This window comes from Hippocampus comes, unplaced genomic scaffold (assembly GCF_001891065.2).
Source record: "Hippocampus comes isolate QL1 unplaced genomic scaffold, H_comes_QL1_v1.1 scaffold97, whole genome shotgun sequence".
In the NCBI taxonomy this organism is placed as follows: domain Eukaryota; kingdom Metazoa; phylum Chordata; class Actinopteri; order Syngnathiformes; family Syngnathidae; genus Hippocampus; species Hippocampus comes.
The window spans coordinates 299,331-317,330 of NW_017806172.1; the positions used below are offsets into that span (position 1 = coordinate 299,331).

Sequence of the window (18,000 nt, forward strand, 5' to 3'; positions counted from 1 at the left end):
GTAATATTTCAGTATATTTCATGTAATATTTGGGATATTTTTAGTATCGTAATGTTTTTGTATACTCTTCTACTTGTGTATTGTTCCTCTAATATAGGTGTGTGGGTTTTTTTTTTGTATTTTCATAATATTTCTGTGTTTTCATCCAATATTTGTGTAATTGTCATCTAATATTTTTGTGAATTCTTTCGATTACTGTTGTGTTACACAAATGTGTAAAACCATGTTTATATTTATTTGTCCATATATTTTGGTGTTTTATTTTCTCGTGTTTATGTGTATTACTTGCTCATATTTTTGAATGATCTTCAAATGTGTATAGTATTTTCCCCCTGCTATTTTTTGTCATAGTTTTGGCAGCTTCAGCATCACCCTGCACAACAACACTTTTTAAATACAAACTGCAAAGTGTCAAAGTTTCTCAATTACAAAAAAAAAAAAAAAACAGTGGTTGGAGATATCAGAGTTATTTTATTGTTTTTCTTTCTTCACAGAAGCAAACTGTTTTCACGGGTTACTCAAAATAATGACGCAGTCAGAAAACAAACAGTGGCTGGTGATATCAGAGTTCTTTTATTGCTTTTCTTTCTTCACAGAAGCAACCTGTTTTCAAAGTTGACTTCAAATACCGACTTGCTCAGAAAACGGTGCTTCGCTTGCCTTTGCATTGCCATTAACCACCCAACTAATGTATTCACTCTTCCACTTTGCACCCTCGGTCCTACTTTTTCTCCTGCTTTAGGTGTTCGTCATCCTCCGGGTTGTACACGCTGACCGTAAACAGGCCGGCCTCCGTTCCGTACTTGTTGCGCACCACCAAGGCGTACTTGCCGGAGTCGGCTCGGGTGACGGAAGTGATGGCGATGCTGGCGTACTTGCCGTGCTCGAACTTGAGCACGTAGCGCTCGTCGCTCACCAGCTCTCGCTCGTTCTTGGTCCAGCTCACCTCGGGCGTGGGGTCGCCCCACACGTTGCCGGTCAGATTAAGAGACTTGGGGAGGGAAAAAAAAAAGGTCAGGTGAGGAATGGAGGTCATGTCATAGGAAAGAAGCCGGATGAGTTTACCTTGCCCTCTTGGATCGCAACCACATCTGGCAGGCCTCCAATGACACGAGCGCGATCTAGATCAAAAATACAAGATGGGATACTTGGTTTGGTATTTGTTTAGGTCCTTGGCAGAGTATTTATAATAATATTTCCGGTTCTCCGATAGATGATGCCGTGCTTCTCATTAATTGCGGAATAAATGAATGCTGTAGCCCAAACGGACAGGAGTGGGGGAAAAAAATGGATGCTCATACCAGAAGGCAAACAACGTATCATCACCTTTCCCCACTGAAATGAAGGGAAATGTAGTTCATCCCTCATAAACCCCAGGCCTCACCCAAACATTTGTGTAATTTCTTTTTAAGGTAAATAATATTTGCGGGTATTTTAAAAAACGCAAGTTGATGTTTTTGAGAAAATTCCAGAAAGATGGTGGCCACTTATCACATGGCTACTAACAATTATATATATACACTATTTTTTAGCGTTCACGAAGGACGACTACTTTTATTGTGGCTGATTGAAGAGCTGAGACGTCTCCAGGTACAGCACCGTATGTCTGGACGTCTGCGTTATAATGTCCACAGGTGGCCGAGGCGGACACATCCGAAGAGGCCGCACAATGGCAAAAGCTGTTCCGTGACGTCATGACCGTACGTTTTCATAAGGTCCAATATTTTGGAATACAAAAATATTTGGGACACACTTCTGCAACTCAAACCGGTAAGAAGAAAGTGGCATGTTTTGCCACAAGCTCAACTTACTTCTCTCTGCGATGGCTGCCGCCCTATAGAAGGAAACAAAAGAGAGAGAGTCAATCTCAGAAGTGTCTTGAAAGAATGAAAAAATGTGCGCGATGGCAGTCTGAAAGCGCTCAGAGGATGTTACTTTCACTTCAGGCCACATGGAATCATTTATTTGCACACGAATCACATGAGTTTGTTTACTCACTTGAGCCTTTGGAATTCCTCAAATGCTCTCTCCCACGCTGCACGAGGGCATGACACGCACACGTTAAGAATACCGTATCCAGTCACAAACTTACATTTGAAAGGAGAAGAAAAAAGTCACCTTGTCCAGACAGTTCAAACACGCGCTTGACGCCGTCCTTGCCGTCGAACAGGTCAATGGCGTATTTGCCCTTGTCCTTCTCGGTGGGGTCGTTGATCTTGACCCACAGCTGCTCGCCCGTCACTCCCGCCTTCACGCGCTCCGAAGCGGCGATCTTGGCGTCCCTTGGTGGAGCGGCAACAAAATAACCATTTTGAAATGTTGCTCTGTTGAGCCTTTGGGCCGTTAGCTTAACCATGCGTTTGGTGAGATATTATTTCAGAACATTTGGCCTTTCGCAAAGACTCCACTGGATAAATGCTAACACGCTAGCATCAGCGGTCACTCGGGCAGATTGACAAGGATCGTACTTATTGTCCCGTATTCAACTACCATTGAGTTGATAAAATGCAAATCACATTGGGAGCGTCAATTAAAGGAGAGGTTTGTTCAAATGTTCAATCCGCCACGGCCGTACTTGTGCAGCCAGTTGATGCGCTGGTCCTCGTGGTAGTACGTGACGTCGGAGGAGAGGACGATGCCGTGTTCAGTGCTGGTGACTTGGATTTGAGAGGAGGAGTTGGCTGCAATCAAACAACATAGAACAAGCATTTATCATCGATGATCATAATACGCGCGCGCTTCTTACGCCCGACATAAGAGCTTGTGTGTGCACTCACCGATCACCCTGAATAATTCATTCATAACAGCCTGGTAACCTTGAGAGAAACACAGAAAAGGATCAGGAAGTTGTTTGGGTTTTTTTTTTTGGCAACAAATTGTGAGCTGGGGTTTTGAGAGCCTCTCCTCCCCCGCAAAAGCCATCAGCTCTCCTTGCACTCTGTCACTGGATGTTGACCATGACAATGTGAAACCTGAGATGGTTCCACGGTGCCGCGTAAACGATGGCGATACTTGACCACACCATCCGGCAAGTTTACGGCACATCACAAGAGATCAGAAAACAAGCCCAAAATTCACAGTAGCCTGTTACAGCACGGAAGACGCCACGATGATGAGGTGAACCAGTTGGAAAAAAAAAAGTCCAATATGGCAGCATACAAGGTATGTCATTATTTGGAGACTTTAGCCTTTTGACAGAGAGTCAGATGCCATTGACAAAAGTACATATGAATGAAAAAGAATGCAAAAACAGGGGGGAAAAAAATCAACATGAGACAGACACAAATATCAGAAAAAAAAATGAATCCACGGAGATTTACATGAGAAGCTTGAGTGAGCGGAATGTGGAGTTCCTGTGTGCGATCTTACCTTCATTGGTAAGATCGAACCTGCTCTTGTCTTGGCCTCTCTCGTCCCTCAGGTACACTTCGTAGATGCCCGCGTCGCTCTTGGAAATCTGAGGGGCAAAAGCGTTTGCGTTAGAGAGATGACGGCGGCGTCCGTTGACGAAGCGCGCGTCTTCCATCGCCGCGCAGTCGGCCGAACACACAAAGGCAAATGCGGCAGACGTGACAAGGCAAACGATGGAATGGTAGCATGGAGTAAATGGGGGAAAAAAGCCAGATGGTGCAGACTTTGGGTCTTGGCGGCGGCGGCGGCGGCGGCGAAGCGTCCTCGGCGGGCGGCTCGCTCTCTTCACTTTGCGCCTGCGTGTCCTGTTTACTAACCCACTGCGAATTAAGACACATGAGCACATTAATGGCAACAAAGAGCCACACACGATGCATGATAACGTGACGTGTTGACAACAGTGTTCGTGATGAAATAGAGGGCACAGACGACAAACTCACGTCCATGATAAAGTGCACGACGCGGACAAGCGTATTGGGACACATAGCCGTTTTCACGAAGAAATGATGGAATGGGAAGAAGGCTTCATCGAAATAGAAATGAATGCTAAATACAGTCATCCCTGTTTAGATGACTTTCCAGACGTGCTTTGACTCTCACGGATTGAACTATTTGTAGATTTAAAAAAAAAACAACGTTTTGACATTTCAATTCTATGATTTTGTTGTTTATTTTCCACGGATTTCAGCCTGGCCCCTATCACCCTGCGAATGAAGAATCAATCTGTGTGCCCTGCGTCTGCATTTGCAGATGAAGCTATTATTTTTGTCCACTAGGGGTCACCATCCTCACATTCGACGGCACTGCTGTTTCTGTGACTGAATGCGTGTTATTTCAAAAAGGGCGGGGCCTGCCTGTCCTGCCGACTTACGAGTGAGTCAGCAAACGAGAATGTAGAGTTGGCTGACCGTTAACTGGCTCAACTGTGTGTTGAGTGACGGACAGAGTCAGTTGCCGCCTACGGCGGGTCGTGGGTCGATGGAAAGCGCGGGAGCGGCTCCGTTTATCCTTGACCACCCGTGGAGGGTTTACAATTTCTTTGAACTCAATGAAATGAGCGAATGTTGTCGACTTTACTGTCTACGTGTCACTTTAAGACTCCAAAGCGTGATGATTTGCCCTCAAAGCAGTTTCGTCTTGCGCGTTCGACAGCCTAGCATGAAAGATACGGCCAGGCAAAACGGCAGCACGTCGCCCCGCGGTCGCCGACCTTTCCGATATTAAAGGTCAGCACGTCGGCCTTCTTCTCCAGCTTCTTGGCGGCCTCGTCGCGCTCGCCGATCGAGAGGCTGTCCTTGTACCAGATGATCTCCGTGTCCGCCTTCATGTTTGCTGCCTGCGGAGAGAAACCAAGTCGTGTTGTCGCAAAATGATTTGTTCACTTTTTTTTTTTGTCTTTACCGTGCACTGCAGCAGCACGTCACACTGCGGCGTGATGGTGAAGTCCAGGTACTTGATAAAGTGAGGACCTGTGGAGGAAAATGTGTCACGGAAACACAGCCGCGCGCATGTGACGGCGTACGAGAGGAATCGCTTCGCACCTTGTTTCCTGAGCCATTCTGCTCTCTCAAACTGCGACTTCTTCTGCAGCGCCTTGAACTCTGCACATCGGAAAATCGTTTCAAAAGAAGAGAATGGATATTTGCAACCGCGCCGAATTGAGCTCGGTGCTGCCACCGCACAAGCGCTCGGTTTGCGCTGGCAAGTCGTCGCAAAAAAAAAAAAAAATGGCCCGACCGACGGCTCTCATCTTAGAAAAGCTCCGCTTGACATTTGGGGCGCGGTACCTTCTCCAATGAGCACCAGACTGGTGGTGCCCTTTGCTTTGCCGTCGACCAAATTGAAGGTGTACGTCCCCTCATCGGCTACTTCCAGGGAGTCCATGAACATTTCGATGATGCCGGTGTTCTTGTCAAAGTTCATGGTGTATTTCTGGAGACCAGCAAAAAAAAAAAAAAGAGGACTATTTTAGTTCGCGGAAGACACGGGTGGGGGAAAAATACACACGTAGGCTTGGCTCTTACCTTTCCTTGCTGAATGATGGCATCGTTAAAAACGTATTCGACTTGACAGTCCTTGCTGCAATTCTCCACCTGAGTCCAGAAGCGCACCCGGCCCTTCTCTTGCAAGTCCATGGCCATTTCGTTCTTAAAGGGAATAACTGAGGACCCGCAAAGACAAAGAAAACTGACGATCAGAGACACGGCATGCTTGGACATTTGCCCCTTGTTATTACTTTTCATTTGGTAGCTTTTGACTTTAGGTTCAGGTTCGACTTAATTCCCGCTACTTGAAGTTATGCTTGGATCTCAACTATTACGATGACTGTGCACTTCTTCCAAGCTTTATGTTGGTGACTGTTTGGACTGTGGAACAAATTCCAAATAGAACTGGTCTTAAAAATCCGATTGCTGAAATAAGTATGAATAGAGAAAGGATAAAAACATACATGCAAAAATAACAAAAAAAATAAAAGGGGGGGGGGATATTTCAAAAATTAAAACCAAATTAATCAATGAAATTAAATGTATGGAAAATACAAAAAAAGATCATAAAATGACAAAATCAATATAAATAAAAATAAATGAAAAGACAGATGGCAACGTACAAAATATGGAGATAAGAAATTGATCCAAATGAATGAGACAAAAAAATTAGACACAACTTAATAACAACAAAACAAGAAATTAATGAATAAAAGAAATGGAAGAAATAGATCAAGCAAATTTAAAAAATAGGAAACCAGACAAACATAATCACAAAAAAATAACTAACGGCAAATAAATGAGGAGGAAAAAGACAGATAAGATAAAGCATAAAAATAAGGACGTGAATCGACACATACTCTCAGTAAAAATAACCAAATGAATCCATTCACAAAAGTGTTTTGTTTTGAGCAGAGTCACAGAATGAAAGCGTGTGTTCTTGTTATTGCGGCATATTCACCGGGGAACTTGTGGTCGTGGCTGACGTCCAGCAGATGCATCAGACCTGTCAACAACATCCAGAGCAGAACAAAGAAGCGATTTCCCTCAGAGCACACAACGCCACTTTCCATTTGTCCGGCAGCTGGGAATCGCGTGGATCGCTTCCAAAGCGTCTCTCCGCGCGCCCGACAAAGAGCAAGCGCAGCGAGGGACACGGCTCACCTTCCTCTGTGAGCTGATAGCTGGATGAGACCCCCTCCATATTGGTGACTACGCAGGAGAAATTGCCCAGATCCTCCGGGGAGGGGTCGTTAAAGATAGCTCTGGTCCTGGAAAAGAAGAAGCTTGCGATTGATCGGCCATATATTTTTGTAGCCCGCGTTTCCACCGCGGTACGCTCAGAGGTCCGGCGTCATATCTCGATGGATCCGGTACAGAGCCTTGCGGCGCACCTTCGCAAAGCGGAAATTGACGCCTACCTGCCCTTCTCTTCGACGATGGTCAGTCTGGTGGGGTCTGCGATGGGCTGGTAATCCTTCGCCCAAACAAACTCGCAGCCCTCAATCATTTCGGGACACTCGTAGACCATGGAGATCACGCCGTCGTCATCGACGTCCACGTACATCTCCTTGGTACCTGAGGGGACGGTCAACGGAAAGACTTTGAAACCGGAGCGTCGCGGTTTTGGTTCGGAGGGGTAACGATTGCACTCACCGGGGGGCGTCTCGGCCAGGATGGGACCCAAGACCGCGGAGGGATTCCCCACGCCCGCGAGGTTTTGAGCGCGCACGCGGAAGACGTAGGATGTAGCAGCCCGCAGCCCGCTCACCTGAATCCGCAAGCACACTCGTGAGGAGCTTCTCTCCTTTCCTTTCCTTTCCTTTCCAAACGCGTCGACTCGAAGTGCCGCTCACTTTCATGAAGGTGGACTCGTTGGCCTTCTCGTGGGCGGCCATCCAGCCTTCCTCCCCATCCGACGCCTTCTTGAAGTCCAAATAGTAGCCGTTGATGGGAGAGCGGCCGTCGAACGAAGGCGGCTCCCACAGGATCACCATGGAGGAGTCCCGCACCTCCACAACGTGAAGACCGACGGGAGCGTCTTGGGAAAGGAAACCGGGCGGGGGGGGGCGTTTTAAGGACACTTTGCGCGGATACGGTCCACCGTTTTCACAGCTGTCCGTTTTCAGTTGGTCACCGCGGTATTTTATATCGTTGCACATTTGTTGCACCGTTCACTAAAAATGCGTGAAATGAATGAAGAGATGTTGTGAGTTCATAAAAGGTTATCGTTGTTGTCCGTAGCGATGCTTTCAAACTTGTCATTTAAACGCAATGGGGAAAATGTGGGATTTTTGTGGCGCCCCCGCGGCGGTCTACCTGGCACAGTCAGGGTCCACTCTCGGCACTCCAAAGCAGCACTGGGCACCGAGCCGTCGCTCACGCCCGCCATGTTCACGGCGCGCACCTGGAACTGGTAAACCACGTTCTCCCGGAGGTTCTCCACCTGAGCGCGAACGGAGGCCGATGAGTTCCGCGTGAAAAGAGAGCGGCCCGAACGGCCTCGGCGCTTGAGCTCTCGCCTTATAGGAGGCGGCGGTCAAGGCGCGGAGGTTGAGCTCGCGCCACTGGCCGACCGCGCGTCCCTTCACGGTGCGGTAGTCCACAAAGTATCCTCTGATGTCGGCTCCTCCGTTGTCGGCGGGCTCGCTCCAGCCCAGCACCATGGTGTCCCTGTCAGCCTCCAGCAGGCGTACGTCGGTTGGCGTCGCGGGGACGGCTGGGACACAGAAGGCCATTTGAACGGATCAAGTACTTACGCGGAGCTTCGTGCTCTTTGAAGTATGTTTTTAGCCTTTTTCACCTCGTCCATGCACCAAGCAGGCCTCCCGAAGAGTTAGCGCGCAGCTACGTCAACGCCGACGCCACACAGAAACGAAACAAAACAAAAACAAAAAAGCAAAGAAAAAAAAAAACAAAGGTTTTTGTGATGCGCATGCACACAACATGAGTAAGCAGGCACTATTCTTTAATAATGTTGAATTTCAACAACAAAAAACAAGGAGGAGGACAGTCAAAGCACATGAACGTAAAATGAGAAGAACGTATTCTCGTCAGTCTATTAAAAGTTGATGAAATTGGAGCGCCGGTGGTGAGTGAGAGAGAGAGAGAGAGAGAGAGAGAAAGACTAAAAGGTCAGAATAGCAGCGAGGAGACTCACAAATGGCCGCCCGCACCAGCTCTGGCTGCGAAGCCGCGGAACTCAAGCTATAGCCGGCGGCGTTGACCGCCTTCACTCGGAACACGCACGTCGTCTCACTGGGGAGGCCGTGACACACGAACCTGAACACCGACCACAAACCAACAATTCAGAAGTGTGTGCGTGCGCGTGTGCGTGCGTGTGCGTGATTTTTTTCCCCCCCTCATAAAATTCCAACTTTATTCTTGCAATATTTCAGAATTATAAATATATATATATATATTCTTGTTAGATGAATAGTTTTTTTTTCCGTAGCATACGGCTAGATTATGATTTTTCATAATAATGAGCTTCAATCTGAAAGATGTCACCTTTTTCCTCATCATATCTCAAGAGTACAGTATATCGTTTTGCTTGGAAAATGTTGTTGGACTCAATTCTGGTAAGATTCTGGTTTTTACGGGAAAATAAGAAAGGAACCAAGTCACAGACTTGAGCAAAAAAACGATCTCTCCAGCCATCCATTTTCTGAAGCACTTGCATTTTTTTTGTCCATTTTCCATTTTAGCCACGGGGAGCGCGCCTTTTCATCGTAAGATGACAACAGGCGTTTTCAAAGGGCAAATACTTGATTTTTGTTGTACTTAAACGAGGCTCACTTCCTTTATAGCACACGAATGACTTCAATATTGCGCAGCTTTCGCCTTCCGTTGACAGCTTAAATGAAGATCGGGCGTCCCGACACTTTTGCTCCAACCGTCTCCAGCGGCCTCGATCGTTTGTAGCGCATGCTCCTCTCGCCAAAGTGTTTCACCTGGTCTGATTGACGGGCCTGTTGTTGCACGGGATCCAGACGTCGGTGCCCACCGCGCTGTATTCGACGTAGTAGCCCACCGGGTCCTTGACGTCCTTGGAGGGCGCCCAGGAGACCACCGCGGAGGTGCCGGTGTTCCTGGTGGCCACGGGCGCGCCCGGAGAAGACGGCGGGTCTGTCCGGGAAGCACGGCGGTGGGTGACCGCGATTGACGTTCCTTCCTCTCAACCGCGGTCAAAGGTTTGCGCGACGCGCGGCGCTCTCACCGAGAACGTCTCCCACGGTGATGTAGCCGGTGGCTTCGGAGGCCTCGCCCACGCCGGCGGAGTTGCAGCAGCGCACGCGGAAGCTGTAAGATTTGCCTTCGCTCAGGTCGAACAGGGCAAAGCGGGGAGACTTGACGGGCATGCTGGTGTTCACCCTCTGCCACGTGTCGGAGCCTGAAACGCACTGAAGGAAATAGCAGCCGTCGGCGACTTTGAAGACAGTTTTCCAATGGGGGAAAAAAAAAAAAAAAGGGACTTCATTTGTGCAGTATGACAACTTCATTGTGGTAAGTCACAAGCATTATTCTTGTCATAGTGCAATGTTGGCGAAATGACAAATATTCTCAAAAGACTCCTTAATATATACCGGTGTATGTATTTAGTTTCATTTCTCATAGCAATTTTACCCCCCCCAAAAAAAAGACTCCTCTGTCACTCCCAAAAATCATCACAGAAATGTTGCTCCATTTCCTTGAAACGAGGACTATGACGTATTCGATGATATCCAGGATTCCATATGATATCTTGTCATCTGACTTTTTTCGTGTTCATCAAGCTCTTGTCACCTTCTCAATGTAATACATGACTCCTTCGTGACCCCTTTGGATGGGGGGATTCCAGGCGAGCACCACGTAGCTCTTGGTCGCCTCGGTAACCACGACCTCAGTGGGTTCTCCGGGGACCACTCCAACTGGGGGTACACATCACGCGGATGATGAGGATGCAACACACTTTGACAAGTTGGATGTAAAACAAAATATAATAATAACTGACAGTGCAATCATCCATAAAGTCTTCACAGTCCTTCATTTGTTTTTCCACATTTCATGTTGTACTTACATATGATTTCTTAGTTTTGTGTTTAAAAAAAAAAAAACCTCACGGTGTCATTTTTGTGTAGAAATCTGAGCGGAAAAGAATGCATTTACAGTGAAAGCAGATTTGCAGATTTTTGCGGAGAAACAACTCTGAAAAACCAGAAGAATACAACTCTTATTTTGGTGCCCTCTTCTGGCACCTTGATGCCAAGGAAGTGAGTTGAGGAGTTTCATTCAGACAAAAATAGTGCTTTGCCACCAACTTGCGGCGTCTTGGTGCCAAGGAACTATGTTGAAGTGAGTTGAGGAGTTTCATTTCGACAAAAGTTGTGTTTTGCCGCCATCTTGTGGCATCGATAAGTGATTGTAAACCATTTTTAGGGTGAGCAAGGCATCACTTCCTCGCAGATTTTTGCGATTGGCAAATGTGGAAAACAAAAAGTAAGGCGCTGGGAAGACATTCCAGTTGCGCTGTGTTTGAGTCAAGAAGCTAATACCGGTGTGATCCTCTTCTGTGAACTTGATCATGCCAGTCCAAGGGGCAGAAGGTCCTGCAGGGGGGAGGGGAGGGGGCACAAATAGTTGGAGAAGTTCACTTGAACGGAACCTCCCCTATTGTTCCTCACCAAGAAGGCGGGCCCTGTCGAAGGGATCCATAGCGACCACCACGTCGGAGACGCGTGACGGGCGGCTCACCCCCGCCTTATTGAGGGCCGTCACCCTGAACACGTAAGAGCGGCCCTCCACCAGGCCCGTGACGGGGAAGCGGGCGTACTTGACCGGCGTGTCGTTACACTGCGCCCAGTGGTGCGTTCCCACCTCGCACCTGACCACAGAGAGAAAAATCACAATGACATGGAATGGAAAGGAGGTCATCGGATGCGCATCCTGCTTTCATGCCGTTCAATTGAAAGGACTTGGGGGGACTTGGGGGGGTGTTTTGGATCTGGGGATGTCGCTCAACGGTCAAGTGTGGGCTCATTGGTGAAGGAAGGAAGCCCTTTGAAACGCTCTTGCGACGAAGGACAACGAATAAACTTGACTTCACCGGACACACTTTGGGATCAGCGCTTGTGCCTGAAGCCCCAAAATAAAGACTTAAAAATAGCCAAATGACGGCGACTATCAAACGGGTCCGCTCGCTTCCTTTGGCATTTTAACCGAAGGAGGTCTCGGGGGCGGGGGGGCGGAGCTACCTCTCGACGTGGTAGCCCAGGATGGGGCCGCTGCCCTCCACGGCGGGCTGGTTCCAGGTCACCACCACATAGTCCTTGTTGACATCGTGGCAGCGCACATCCAGGGGGGCTACGGGGACCCCCTCCACCTCCACGTCGGCATCTGGCAGCGGGAAAACAAACGCGCACGTCCTGCGAGCGGTCATGTTTCTAAATCCGTCCGCTTTCTACGACCCCCGCCCGCGGTATCCGCTATCGGACCTACTTCTTCAAGCGTCGTGTCGACTTTCTGCACAAAAGTCTTGGGACGCAAACCTCGAGCCCGTTTCTCACTGAGCGGCCAAGGTTTGCGTGCGGCCCGAATGTTGCTTTTCCGTCAGGCTTCGTTCAAGGTCGCAAACATGCGCAAAGATGTTCGCAAACGTTTTTTCTCGCCCCGCCCCCCCAATAGACCCACCAACCTCTGACAAACACGTAGGCGGAGTAGGCGTCATAGCCGGACTTGGTGATGACACGCATGGTGTACAAGCCCTCGTCTTCCTTGTTGAGGTGGACCAGCGTCAGGGTGGCGCGCTGTCCGGCCCACTGCGCGTGCACCCATTGCGACGCCTTCAGCGGCGCGCCTGCGGGCGAGCCAAGTCAAAAGGCTTCAGATCGAACGCCCCGAACGGTTTGCCTGCCGCCGAGCCCAAAAGTGGGTGGACTGACCGTTTTTGTACCACACCACTTCGGGCACGTAGTTCTTGACAGTGGGATACACGACGACGGTGCAACCCAGGCTCAGCGTCTCCCCCTCGCGGCCGCACGCCACTTTGAATTTGTCCAGGATGGTGGTCTCGAACGTGACGCCGCGGTGGGAGCCGAAGCCGTCTGCAATGCAGGAAACGCTTTCACAAACGCGCGTACGCGCAAAGCTCATCAAAAGCGTTCTTTCCCCCGAACCTTTTGAGACCTTCTCCCTTGAGAAACTCACGCACCCCTCGCATACCATTAAAGGTCACGCCAATAAAGATCATGCTTTTTTTTAATGTAAGGATCTTTCCCCCAAATATCACGGTCATCATTGTTAAGCCGTAACTCGGCTTGACTCACGAGGTTGGGTCACGGTCAGATCTCTTTCCTCATCGTGGAAGCCTGCAAAGGAAAACAAATAGCCGTCCTTCATTCAAAATCAAAGCGACTGCAACATTTGATTCTTATACTGGACAGCTGAGCCAGCTAAAAAAAATGGAGTTTTTTTTTTTCCATAAACACAAACATTCATGTCAAAATATACTGCGCTTATTTGAACCCTTTCATGCACCGTGTAAGCTGATAACACCTGATAACGCCATAAGCTCTCCAGTGTAGTGACCGCTGTCCCTGAAAGGGTTCAAGAACGGAAAAAGCTCAACACACTCCAAGGGGTTCGTTCTCAAACAATCATTTTCTGCCATCGTTTTTCATTTGTATTTTTAAATCGTATTTACAATTGACTTGAGGTTTACTAAAATGAAATGACATTTTCATGTAAACGGTCCTTGGGCGGGGCTTAAAAAGGGGGCGGGCCTTATGCGGCCATGGTTCGCCCACCCCCGCTCCAAAAGAAATGCTGATTTTTGACCGCGACGTACTCACGTTTGACAACCACGGTGGCCACGCAGGACATTTCTCCTTTTACGTTGAGCGCAGACACCCGATAGGCGGCCGTGTCGAGGAAGTCGCAGCTGGGGGCGGGGGTGGGCAAAAAGCAAAGCCAATGCATCTTCGCCCCACGTGAACGCAAAAGTGACTTTTTTTCGTGTCAACGAGGCTTGGCGAGGACCTACTTTTTGATCTCCAGGTAGTGCATGTTGTAATTGCTCTCCACGGTGAACTTCTCGGGGCGCGCCTTGGCATCAATCGGCACGTTGTTTTTGTACCTTGAATGGCGCATGAACACACGACAAGCCTTTGTCTTCCAACTCGAGCGCTTGACCTCTCTTTAGCCTTATACGATGACAATTGAAAATACGACTAGCGCTACATGTCCCCAGTGTGGGACAAATAAAGGTTCTCTTCTCTTCTCTTACCAGGCGACCCTTGGTCTGGGCCAGCCAGCCACGGCGCAGTGCAGCCTGATGGTCCGGCCCTCCCAAACAGTCTGTCCACGGGGCTTGGTGGTCATCTCCGGGGGGTGCATGAGACTATCCGGGTTCATTTTCTTGCGGAACTCCGTCCACTCATCCAACTGCGGCCGCGCACGGAGAGATGGCCGTTAGGATCATGAATTGTTTCGGGCAAAAAATGGACAGAGGATGACTCACGGTCCTGTTCAGTTGCACGCGCTCGGCCGACTCTCGGATGCGCGTGAACCTGCTCTTTTTCTCCACCTTGACCTCCGCGGCCTCCCTGGCCTCGCGGACAAACAGGTTCCTCATGGCCACGTAGTTGATGCCCTCCTCGGCGTCGTCCTCCTCGCGGGCCTCCATCAAGGCGCGCACCTCTTGGCGGCTTCACAACGGAAACGGGATTTTCACGCAAATCCCGGGAGCCGTCTCGATTCCGCTCGTCACAAAAAGGTCCGGGCTATCGAGCCGTTCGGCCGGCACTCACTTGGCTCTGAAAATCGGAATCACGTAGCCGATGACTTCCTTGTCCAAGTCGGTGGCCAGGTAGGTGCGCTTGGCCCGCTTGGGCAGCGGACTCAACGACTTGACCGCCCGCCGCAGAGCCTTCTCGTCGGACTTTGCGGTGGTTTTCATGCTTGAAAGCAACACAGAAAACAGTAGGCTGTACAGTGGTGCCGTGACATAGGAGTGCCTTCTGGAGACACGCTTGTGCTAAGGACACTCATGTCTCAAGTCATCTTTTGCCAATCAAATGAATGGAAATGCCCTTCATCTGTTTCAGCGCCCCCCCCCCCCCACCACGAATCCAAAATTTGACACAAACGATCGCTAATCATTAGCATGTCAAGGGTGGGACTTTGCATTGCTAACATGAAATGAAGCCAACTTTCCCAAGGCAAAGCACGCTAAGCCACCGCTGTAATTTCCGGATCCATATTCATGATGCACTTGGGAAGCGCGGTGAGGGAGTCTTGAGCACGCGTTCGGCCTTTGCTGACACCGGCTCGAACTCGCCCGAGACCTGAATGAGCACGATGGAAAAAAGCACCGTTTGCTTCCTGTTGTCGTGCTTCGTGCCTGTCTCTTTATTACAATGACTGAAATGTGCATCTGTTTATTTGAGGGGGTCTGGCATGCGTGCGCTGTGTCTTTTGGCACCGAATGTCAAAACGAAAGATGTATTTCAGGCCACCTAAGCCTGAATCCGGACACCACTTGCTTATGGGGTTCTAAATCCGTAACAGGATGACGCAAAGAAATACATTTCTTCAACCGGTGGCCAGGGCTGTTGCAGGCATTTTAATCTTTGGTCCGAACATACAAGATCGTACGCTTGAATTGATCCGAGTTACTGATTACTCGCTACCGTTACGATTCGTGACGGTGTTCAAGCAGCTAATTCCACGTGCCGTGTCTGGCGGCTTTTGTGCCGAAATGCAAACGTCCCACGTTAACGTCAGCTTGACACATGCCGCGTCTGCTGTGCGGGCGGCGTGTGTCACGACCCCGGTCATTATGTCTCTTACCGAAATACAAGGCAGGTCAACAAACTCAGCAGATATGCCAACCCCCTCGTTTAAACCAAATGGAAAAGCAAAAATGAAAACATCTCACAGACCTGATGTGCTCGAACAAAAACAAGTGAAGACTTTCTTTTGACCAGTGTTATCAAAATTCAAGGAAGGTCTCTTCGGCGCCATGAAGTGAAGTGTCCGAGTCGGCCTTCACAAATAGCCCAGCTGGTCGCGAACGTATCCGGCAGTGCTTGACTCCAGCTCAAATTCCTTCCCTGACCTCTTTATAGAAACAGTGCCACGCTTGCTGCGTGAAGGACACGACGATACGTGTTGACTTATGTTGTGCGAGGCACAAGTGCACATGCGCTTTGACACAACGAACAATGATGCTGCAGCTCGCTGCTAAGATGGACATTTCCCATCAGACTTTTTTTTTTTTTTTCAAAATCAAAACTAACTGCTGAATTTGAGCTAAAACAAGAGCGCTTGTCTGCTCTTGAAAAATGACCGGCCATTGATAAGTGGAGTGGTTCACGTAGCTGACTGATACCGGCTATTATCAGTGCTGCAGATCTCATCCCCAAGGTATCTGGACCCACCGAGTTTAGCCATCTTTCTGTCCCATTAAACAAAAAAAAAATGTTCCTGGGACAGTAATCTTGAAGAGTCTTCTTTTGGGATCTGTAAAATGACCTTGTCTACATGACCGTAAATATTGTGAGAAGGTCTGTCTACACGTGTCGCAGTACCGTTTGTGTTCGGCTATCCATTGCAACGCCACCGTCGCTTACCGATGGCTAGTGGTCTTGTAAGTGGAGAAGGACTGCTTGCTGGCGGATGACTTCGTGCTCAAGCGACTGCTGCTTTCATATTGATGCTGATGATGCTGCTGCTGCTGGCGATGATGATGATGATGGCGATAAGCCTCCTTCTGATGCTCCTCCTTGCGATGCTGCAGCTGCCGCTCCTTCTGTGACACTTGCACTGATCCTGACATCTTGGGTGCCGCTCCGCAATGTCACACACTTTACGTCTGGACCAGCTCTGCCTCAAAAAAAAAAAAAAACATCATCGTTACCATCATAGATGTATTTATGACCAATGCAGATTGGTTTATGACCGTCCTATTTATTGATTTATGATCACACGGGTTGTTTTGTTGTCTATTGGAGCCCTTTGTTTGCTGTTCTTGAATATGGGAATTCATTTATTAACTTGCATTCATATTTGTGAGGAGGTTTCCGTGCCATTTTGCAGGTGTTGGGAGGTACAACTAATACTTATTACATCATTCTTAAAGTACTTGAACTTATATCTAGAGGGATGAAATCATTCAAATAAGTAAGAGAAAAAAGAAACATCCTAAAATAAACAAACAAAATTGTCATAAAAATAACCACAAAACAGAAAACATAAGTGCCTTGTTACAAGCAAAAGTTAATCAAATAACAACAAGCAATTTAAACTTGGATATATTGATGAAGAAAAAATAACAACAAATAATGATTGTTTTTTATATATATATATAAAAGAGAGATGTTATGAGAACCCTGTGGTCATCTCCACAAAACATTTCCTGATTGAACTCTTGCTCTCCTTGTTTTCACGCTTAGCACTCTCCAGAATGAGATGACGGTGATATTCCTAATGCATGTTGTTGTGCCCATTTATCCATCATTTCACTTTGACATCAGTACAATAATTCATGTGTGCCGTATTTCTTTTTTTCCAAAGTCATTTCAAAACAACGCAACACGTAGCCTGTACCTGAACAAGGGCGGCGCGTTCACATTCCCAATAAATTGCATATCAATGTAACATCGAGGAGCCTTCTAATTGATATGTGACACACCCAAACACGCCAACTACTCATTCATGGAATAAATAGACAGGACTTACCACAATCAAGTCTCCGAGAATCCCAACAGTGGATAAATGTGAGGCGTTAAAAATGTCAACTCAAGTAAATCCAGGACGAGGCGAGACAAGCAGGACCGAGGGCCAGTGGACAAGAGTGGTCCGCAAACCAAAAATAATGCTGCGACTCTGCAGAACGCACAAGGCGCCCTCAGGACCTTTTAAGGTTGGGCCACATTTAAATTTAGATCACAAGAAGAAGGAGAGCTCCTTGGATTACCCCACCACACTCCAACTATTGGCTCGCTGCAACTTCTGTGTCTTTTACGTTAACACACGTCATTGTCCCCAAAAAGATACCGTGCCGACGTTGTCTTTTTTTAATTCGTATTTTATTTTGGGGGGCGAACCCACGTGGAAAAAAAGCTTGAAAGTGCGTTTGGAAACTACTTTCACTGGTAATCGGGTCGCTTTTCACGCTCGTAGTGACGCATATTATTTAAATACATGTACGGTATATAATATACTTTTTAATTAATCAGATGCACGAGATGTTTGACCGTGATTTATCGGCCCTGTTTCTCTGCCAAAACCTAACAGTGCCATCTTGTGGCGGAAGAGCTGTGACAACTTCGTCTTTCCCCTGTCGGCGGTTTCCAACTTCCAGCGGTGTCTTAAAAGTGCAACAGAGCCCCCCAAAGAATTGCCGTATTCAACGGACAATGTCAAGGGAAAGAGTGTTTCGTAAAGGGCGCTTCATTTAAGACATTTTTAAGACTAAACGTCCCTGTTTCTTCATTATAATTCAACCCGATGGTAAAATAGCAAGCAAGGAAGATCCGTGAGAACATTCCAGACAAACACTGTTACTTTAGGACACATATTTGGATGTATTTGTAAAAACACGAGTTGTAGTTAGGTTCTCTTT

At 48.0% G+C, this 18,000-nt stretch overlaps 1 protein-coding gene across 3 annotated transcripts; it reads right to left on the reverse strand.

Moving 5' to 3' along the window:
• Positions 1 to 451: 451 nt before the first annotated feature.
• On the reverse strand, positions 452 to 17,268 carry myom1a (myomesin 1a (skelemin)). Of its 3 annotated transcripts, none has more exons than XM_019896311.1 (38): positions 17,115 to 17,268; positions 16,007 to 16,259; positions 14,183 to 14,332; positions 13,894 to 14,080; positions 13,660 to 13,817; positions 13,417 to 13,509; positions 13,226 to 13,314; positions 12,701 to 12,742; positions 12,317 to 12,478; positions 12,070 to 12,231; positions 11,630 to 11,771; positions 11,060 to 11,259; positions 10,931 to 10,984; positions 10,182 to 10,306; positions 9,616 to 9,799; positions 9,350 to 9,524; positions 8,557 to 8,678; positions 7,919 to 8,115; positions 7,716 to 7,842; positions 7,253 to 7,437; positions 7,053 to 7,167; positions 6,818 to 6,974; positions 6,561 to 6,667; positions 6,358 to 6,402; positions 5,436 to 5,572; positions 5,199 to 5,343; positions 4,953 to 5,012; positions 4,813 to 4,880; positions 4,622 to 4,747; positions 3,636 to 3,731; positions 3,370 to 3,457; positions 2,778 to 2,816; positions 2,576 to 2,681; positions 2,119 to 2,282; positions 1,999 to 2,035; positions 1,812 to 1,834; positions 1,066 to 1,121; positions 452 to 991 (listed from the first exon to the last, which is right to left on the reverse strand). In XM_019896311.1, exons 2-38 carry the CDS (start codon positions 16,210 to 16,212, stop codon positions 722 to 724), a joined length of 4,599 nt encoding a protein of 1,532 aa, XP_019751870.1. In that variant the 5' UTR covers positions 16,213 to 16,259; positions 17,115 to 17,268; the 3' UTR covers positions 452 to 721. The 3 variants fall into 3 exon arrangements, with proteins under 3 accessions (XP_019751870.1, XP_019751871.1, XP_019751873.1); XM_019896312.1 differs by having other exon boundaries at positions 16,007 to 16,263; XM_019896314.1 differs by lacking the exon at positions 3,636 to 3,731.
• Positions 17,269 to 18,000: the final 732 nt, after the last annotated feature.

Coding starts and splice junctions, on each gene's coding strand:
- myom1a (XM_019896311.1), bottom strand. CDS start 16,212: ATGTCAGGATCAGTGCAAGTGTCACAGAAGGAGCGGCAGCTGCAGCAT. Junction 12,479..12,700: donor TCTGACCGTGACCCAACCTC/GTGAGTCAAGCC, acceptor CCTGCATTGCAG/ACGGCTTCGGCTCCCACCGC. Junction 992..1,065: donor TTGCGATCCAAGAGGGCAAG/GTAAACTCATCC, acceptor TCCCTCCCCAAG/TCTCTTAATCTGACCGGCAA.